This window comes from Aptenodytes forsteri, unplaced genomic scaffold, assembly GCF_000699145.1.
Source record: "Aptenodytes forsteri isolate BGI_AS27 unplaced genomic scaffold, ASM69914v1 Scaffold164, whole genome shotgun sequence".
NCBI classification, from domain to species: domain Eukaryota; kingdom Metazoa; phylum Chordata; class Aves; order Sphenisciformes; family Spheniscidae; genus Aptenodytes; species Aptenodytes forsteri.
This window is the reverse complement of record NW_008795527.1, coordinates 5120629-5128812: the sequence shown is the minus strand read 5'-3', so window position 1 is coordinate 5128812 and position 8184 is coordinate 5120629. Positions and strand designations below refer to the sequence as shown.

General features: G+C 35.1%; 1 protein-coding gene across 1 annotated transcript in view; it reads right to left on the bottom strand.

Moving 5' to 3' along the window:
* SNX13 (sorting nexin 13) overlaps window positions 1-6218 on the bottom strand; it is a 55038-nt gene extending 48820 nt beyond the window's left edge. Inside the window, exons 1-2 of the mRNA XM_019472800.1 lie at window positions 6024-6218; window positions 361-463 (exon numbers count right to left, since the gene is read on the bottom strand). Of these exons, the coding sequence (XP_019328345.1) occupies window positions 361-463; window positions 6024-6154 (234 nt within the window). The 5' untranslated portion in view covers window positions 6155-6218. The remainder of the gene's footprint in view (window positions 1-360; window positions 464-6023) is intronic.
* Between the last annotated feature and the right edge of the window lie 1966 nt (window positions 6219-8184).

The following is an 8184-nucleotide window of genomic DNA, read 5'->3' as shown; positions in this document are numbered from 1 at the left end:
CCCCCACCCCCCCCCCCCCCCCAAAAAAAAAAACCCAACACACACAAGTAGTCTAGAAAGGAATGGTTTAGTAATTCTCTCACAGATAGTATTAGCCAGTTACATCTTACTCATTTCTCATAATGAAGCCAGAAACAATACTTGAAAGAAACTTTCCATACATGCTTAAAAGCCTGTATTTCAAAAAGGAAAAATCTTGCATTTCACTTGCACATTGCAGCTGACTCAAAACATAAAAGCAGGCTCTCTTACCTTGAGAAATGGGTACAATTCTTAGATTAAAACTGATTATTAGTGTTATTCTAATTTTCAAAGTTATAAAATCTGATCTAGAAGTTAAGACCAGTAAACTCTCCTTACCTTAGGGATCCCAACTGATGTACAAGGAAGAAACGAATGTTCACACTGCTCAAGGTATTTTTCTGAGTTGCTTTTTCCAAATAGGAGAGTGACCACAAAACCCCTAAAATGGAAAAAGAAAGACCAGCTAGAACAAGTCATCTTTCCCCCTCCTAGAAAATATTTCACAGCAGGTTATAAAATGACAATATATGACAATTCTCACTGTTTACTTTCCTAGTACAATGCTCTTTCACAGTGTAGCATGCTGCTCAAAATAACTCAAATATGCTCAATACTAAGCATGAAGTTTCCCAGTCTTGTATTCAGTCTTGATACATTCTTAGCACATAGCAGATCTATATAGCAGAGTCTATACTACACAGTCTGCTGCATGAGAAGAACCTGTGATGGCACACTAATGCTCACAAATATTAGTACACAGAAAGAGGGTACATACATAAGCTGCTCTGGTTGTATTTATACAAAGACTCTTTTACTTCAACACTATGAAGAAATAAACTCTTTAGAGATACATTTCGGACACTGCATTGTGGCGTAAGTCACAAAAACACAGCCCAGGAAGAAACTGATGTAGTTACTAACTACTGATTGCACGTGTTTAAACAAGAAGTAAGAAAAATTTTCAACTGGGAACTTATTTTAAGCTGAAAAGAAAGGGTGGGGGGGGGGGGGGGGAACCCAAAACCCCAACACCAAAACACAGTAGTCCTGCCAGGCTGAGTAAGAACAGAGTCAAGGAAAAAGTCTAGAGGATAACTGAAGTCAAACACAAGGTGTTGGGTTTTTTGGGGTGTTGGGGTTTTTTGTTGCTGTTTTGGTTTTAATTAGTTCAGCATATTAAATCTAAAATGCACTCCTGGACCATTTATTTTAAAAGAATGTTAGATCAGAAATTCATTACCTTCTTCCCTCACAATTCTACAGTGATATTTAAATTATGACTTATAGTTAAGCAGGACAGCAGTTAATTTTATTTCTGTTTTCTTTATGATATAATGAAGGCATAAGGGGAAAAGCAACCATTACAAAAAGTTCAACTTAGCTACACAGCAGTAATTTATTTACCGCTTATGACACTAGGGCACAAAAACATAAACATAAAGTTGGTTTTACCAAGAAATAGATGAAAAACTAAAAGCTGTGCCAATTATAGCATAACCAAAGTATGTAGCCTTTGAAAAGTCAAGCATTAAAAGGAAAAAAAAAAAAAAAAGAGAATATGAAGTTACTGCTGCTCAGCCTAGCCTTGGGATGGCTAAACATGCATGGCTTTTTACAGAAATTTCAAAGCATTCATTTTAAAGGCCAGCTGACCAACATTTGTGACCACAGGAACTCACAAAGTTATTCCAGGCTTGAAACATGCTGAAATAATACATTCTTTTAATATAGATTGCTGTTGATATATGAAACTCTTACATGATTAGAATAAAATTCCTAACCAAGGTAAAATATGCCATTTGAAGGTTTTAATTCCCAAAATGGGAAACATTCTTTTTAAGTACTCCAGAGGCTCAGTAATTCAGAAGCAGGGAGGTGGTCATTTATACTTACACAACCCAGGGACAAAAAAAAAAAAAAAAAAAAAAAAAGCAAGCTACACAAAATTATCATCAGTAACTTGGTAACACATAAGAAAATTTCACTTGATACTCTGATTCCCTTACAGCCATCTTTATCCGCCAACCACATGTACTTTCTACATATGAGGAAAAAAAATAAAAGCAGGTCTCATTGCTCTTCTGCTCCAGATACTTCCAGATAGCTTTAAAATCCTAACACCAATGGTGCTAGTAGCATCATAATTCAGTTCAAGAAGAAAAACTTGCTTAGAAAAATCTCAATATTAGGTTCACTATGCTTAAAAGGTAACTAATGTTTTGGTTTGGGGGGGTGTTGCGGTTTTTTAATTCTTAAAAAGTTTTATTATCTACCACTTTTCTACTAGAAACCTCAGTCTTCTTTTAAAGAAAACAGTATGCTCAAAATGCATTTTTTAGGGGGGGGCCAAAAATCAGTTTTAACTTCAAACATGTATGAGCAACTTGGGGAGGAGGGAGGCAGGGAAGGCAAGGAGGGGAGAGGTGCTTCTCTTCTTTTATTCAAAAGGACTGAAGCCTTGGAAATAACTAGCTACAGATTATACATGTGTTTTCTCTCAAATGTTATGACACTTTTAAAATTAATGACTCATTCAAAAATACTAATATGCTACCAATATAGTTTAAATATATGCTCATCTTCCTAGATGCCTTTAAGTATTTTCATTTTTAAGCTAAAAATGCTAGGAGCTTCTGCTTCTATAGCAGAAATTAATATATTTTATTCTAATCTAAATCTTGTATGCATTAGAGAAGGATACATAGCCTGACCATTCAGTGCATCTGTTAGCTAACCAGAAACTTCCAGCGTAAATGCTTATCTAATTCATCAAGAGAATATTCAATACAGTAAATGAGAAATCATTTCAGTCTTTTCTCTAAATGAACAGAACAGAAAAAGGAAGAGATTGCATTTTACTTAAATTTTTGTTGTTAAATTTTTCCGAAGATTTTTAGGAGGACAGCTTTTCACAGGGATCAATCAACAACAGAACAAAGGTGAAAGATAGAAAAATGAAGACTACAGATTTATCATTTTCCCTTCAAGTCTGAAAAGTAACAGCCTCAGCTGAATGTCTTGTGAAAGTCAAAAAGCAGCTTCAGAACTGTTCCCGATTTGGTCAGCAGTTAGAATCATCAATGCAGGCAGCCAGTCACACATATATGAATGTGATTAAATACTGATAATTACGTTTTTGACCACAGAGCAAATTCCTTTAAATGGCAAAGCAATTGATGGTCCAAGAAATTTCAATTCTCAATACAAGCCTAAGACTGTTGGCAGAGCCACAATTCACATTATTTTTATTTTACCTCCTTAAGATTGAAAGAGGGAAGGAGAGAGAATAAGGTAAGAAACATACATGGTACAAAGAAAAGGCAGACGATAAGACAGGCCCAGCACTCAAGTTAAGGGGTTTGCACCAATACTTAAAGTAGAGGCAAAAAATATTTCACAAAGATTAACACCTTGTAATAGTCTTGGCTACACAGGTTAAAGAAACAATATCTATCTTTTGTCTCCTGCTTTTGGTGGAAAGAGCTCAATTCCCTAAGCAATGAGTTACCAGATCCTGAATTGAAAAGGGATGTACTACAAAACAAAAAAAAGCTAACACTTTATAAATCACTCTTAAAACAAAACAAAATTAAACAAAGACAACTTTTGATTTAAAGCTTTTATTCATACACACAAATGGTTTCAGTATCCTTCCATGCACACAACAGTGCACTTACTACAAGCTATCTGTGTAAGAGGAAATGCACAGTTCAGAGTAAATCAGAAAGAAATAATTAGATAGCACATAACAGAAGTGAAACTGTATAAACAGATTGATTATGTTGATACAGCTATGGCATTAACACTGTCTTCCTTCACAACTTACTGGCATATACTTTAAATGCTTAGGTCAATACTAAGGGTGCAACCAGGTACAATTCAACATTTTCTTTTGTTTGAACTGCAAAATGGGATAGAAGTGGACTCCCAGCTAGCGGAAGTCAGAAACTATTGATACAGGCCACTGTTTTTGAGCAAGTATAAAAAGTTAGAAAACTGCATGCCAAATTGGATAAGAACTCAAGTTTCAACATAAAGTTCTACCAGAAAAATCCATGTCCAAAACTGTTATTTTGCTCCAGATAAGGGTACAGTAAGTATTAAGGAAACCACCATAATCATGAACCAAAATTAGATTATTTTCTTAATTTATATAAATGATGTTATGATACATAATTGCTAATCATAAGTGAAAAAGTTACTTCATAACATTAATTTCTGTTTATTTCCAAGAGAAACAGGACCAAGTACTTTACGTAACTTCACGGGAATTAATTCAAAAAGAAAAAGCAGGCAAGAATAATTCAGACATAAATCTATTTGACCTAGTTAGCACTCACGGACCTGTATGCTGAATGTTAAAGTAGGTGTGTCACTTTGAAAAAGATTAACAGTGTAAAAAAGGGCCAGATCACAGCCTTAGCCAAGAAGATGTGTATGTTAAAGTAATGAAGTAATGACATTCTACTGGAAGGGCTGAGACTTCATATCTATCTACATAAGTAAACACATAACAGGAAGATGGATACAAATTCTGCTTTAACAGATACACTACCACAAAATGAATTTATCCTTAAGAAGATCAATGTTCACTGACTAGCTACAAAAATGAACCAAAGCAGCCAAAGAATCACAGCAAAGAGACACAGAGCTGACTTGAGAATGAGCAAGCTCAGGCACCAGAGGCAGTCTCACAGTGGCAAACTGTAGCTGACTTCAGACATATTCCATGAGAGACTGCTTTGACTGCTAGCTTTGAAAAGCCAAGTAACTGAAATTGAGCAGGAAGGAAGGAGAAGTTTTTAAGAAATTATATCCCACATTATTTTTCACACTGCAAATACTAAGGAAGTGGTAATATAAAACAGTAAATGGACAAACTCTTGCCCTTTGGACGAACTCTGCCTTTTGCCCTGGACAAACAGCCAGCAAAATATGCCAATCATACATGTATCAAGACTTAACAAGACAAAAGCATTTACTGAAAAGTTAGTTTTACTTCAACAAAATCCTTGCTTTAGTAGACTGACTATTCTGATTTCTCAGAGATGGAATTCCAGGTTTAATACAGTTGAAACCCAAGCGTAGTAGCTCTAATTCTAGCCACTAAACTCTATTACATTTTTTGATGAGACATACAGGAATATACATATATTCTGTACTGTATCCAATAAGCAGGTTAAAAGGGTGTTTCAAAGGAAGGAAAAAAAAGAAAACGAAACATTAAAGACAGCCCAAACATCCCATCAGAAGCCAAGCAGGTCTTGGAGACCCTAGAAATGTTACTGTCCTGCAGATTAGTCTTATGAGTGAGAAGAAGGAGGAATACCTCAGTAATACATTTACACTTGGCATTAAAAATAAGTTTTAATGGTTACAAGGCAGACATTATAATACACAAAGTAATAATGGTGCTAAAGACTATAAAAAGATCACCTGTTTGCTCCCTTCCTGTCTATATAGATAACGTATGAAATGTCTACAGCTGCTGAACTGATCTACTTGTTCAAGATGTCACAAGACGCAGCATCATTTCCACACACCCAGGAAAACACTCACTTTCCTCATGAATGAAGTATCTTAGGTAGGAAAGTGAGACTGTGATAAGGAAAGGGGACATAATTACTTAGTAAGTACCAGGGAAAAGAACTGACACAGTAACAGAAGTATGAATTGAAGTGAACATTGGTTTTATGCGAGTATTTATCCTCCAACACCTGTTATAAATAGCAGATACTTTTTTTTTTTAATCAGAAATCTTTTTTTTTTTTTTTACCTGGGCATAGGTAGTATAAGCACTATTCAACAACAACAAAAAATTACTTTTGATAAAATTGAGATTTCAAGAAAAAAATTTTGCTCATAAAGAGCTGCTCAAATGTGGAAATATTAATTATATAGAAGTCACTTCAGATTTTCAGAGCAAACTATTTGCTAATATACACATTAAAATTTTACTTTCACAGTAAATTATACAAAACACTAAGTAGTATACTTACCCACCCACAAAGCATAGGATATAAAATGCAAAGTAAAATATAGCGAAGGGTCCAAAAGTTACTAGAAAAAGCACAACGCCAAGACTTCCCCATCCCCATATGGAAAGACTAGTCTGTAAACAAGAACACATGGAAAACAAATAATTAATATGATATTTATACCACTTTAAGTCTCCAAAGCAATATTTGTAGTTTCTACAAAGCTTGATACATTTTAACTAGATATGAAATGTTTTGCTTGATGAAATAAAAATGATCTTTATTTTTTAAAAGCCTATTGCTGTCAAGTTATAATGTGGGCTAGTAGTCCAGTTTAGCCAACATTAGAGCATTTTTCTTTCAAATACTGTTACTCATCTCTCACTTCAGATGCAACTATCACCCTTTAAAGCGTCATTTTCCTTCTCTATTCTCATTTTGTGCACTTTTGTTTCTTGAGACCCCTTTTTTCCCCCTGTGAAATTCTCCACTACTTCCAAGAAAAATGCAGGCTTTGTAACAGAACAGGGAGAGATGAATACAACCTCATTTTACACAACTGAACATGTAATATTCCACAGCCAAGCAATACTATTTCTTCCCTAGATCAAAACAGTTGCAAGACCAAAAAAGTGTCCCTTTCTCCCATCAAGTCACACACAGGTCAACAGGCACACCAAACATTTGGTGCAAGTTTACTTTTATTCTTCCCTTCAAATAAAAGAGAGGGAAACTTAAGAAACTGATTACTGAATTTTTACCACAGAAATCAAGAGCATTCAAACAATTCTTTGAACTATCTAATTACAATTCTGTTTTAAAATCAGGAAATTTAATATATTAAAAAAAAGAGAGATCCCAGTTTGACATTTTCTCCATGCAGGCATTATCACGTTACTAGAATAAATCTGGTTTAGCATGCAGGACTGATAATTCAGCAGTCGGGGGGGAGACAAGGGTTGTTTGGAAAGCCCGTGCTGCAGCTAAAGTCAGCCACAAGAGCATCTGTGGGGCTGGTGGGATTTTGGGGCTGATGTCATGCAAAACGCAGCAGGCAAAACTTCACCTGCACTGGCGGATTCACCAGGAGTATGAAAAAGGCAGCAAAATTCAGGTTATTGTGCCAATATAGGTTACAGTATAAGTGCACTCCTATACCCATATATACATACACACTTGATCTATGTATAGATGAGTGTATGTGCATGTATATACATATATGCAGGGCAATCTAAAAAGCAAGGAAGTGAAAACCTGACTGAACTGAGCTACAATAGTTTTGGACCTTCACAATGCTGCAATGCAGTCAACAAAGATTATATAAATTTAATTCAATCTAGTCTCTATTCAATATGGAAAGCATGTTTCAGCCAAGTCCCAGGAGTGTGAAACCGATGATGACAACTATTTATAGGCCCCCAAAACTGTTCCAGCTCTAAGGTTCTCAACTTTTCTTTTTTTGTTGTCTAATTTACGTCTTTCCTACCAGTGATCAAATGACACCCTGATGGGAACTCAGACAACTGCTATGTCAACAAGTAACACTAAGAAAGTATTTAAATAAACTCGTCTTGCAGTTTGACATTTAAAAAACAAGCAGAGATCGAACACCATATTTGCAGAGAGCCCTTTTTTAGCTTTTAATATGGAGGACAGGGAAAGCTTGCCTACAGCTTTACTTTCTCTAAAGGGACTATTTAGATTTCATCTTTCTATCTTAGGCATGGGATTCAGAAAAATCAACTTCCTGACAAAAAAGTTTTAAAAATCCTATAAACAATGAAAAATAATATAAAATAAGGCTTCTACCTAAAGCAGCTTCAATTCTTTTCTGAGAGCAAGACATCAGGCTGCCCAAAAGCAAAATCATAGCCCTAAGGAGAGACTGTTTCATAGATGTAAATTGTCATCATCAGAATAATTTAATTCTTCCTATTTTATTATAAGTTTAATGGAACATTGAGATGAAATTCTATTTTCTTCCTAATTAAAGTTTCTTAGCAAGAGATGGAGAAGCTATACTGACTTTTTTCTTGGTGTTTGAGGCTGGAAAAAATTACACTCGTCTACATACTTACGTGTTTAATTAAAGTGCTGCAATTCAAAAACTGGATTGCAAGTGATTCAATTCTCCTTAACCTGAAAAAGTGCTTTATTAGATGATATTAACCATACAATCCAC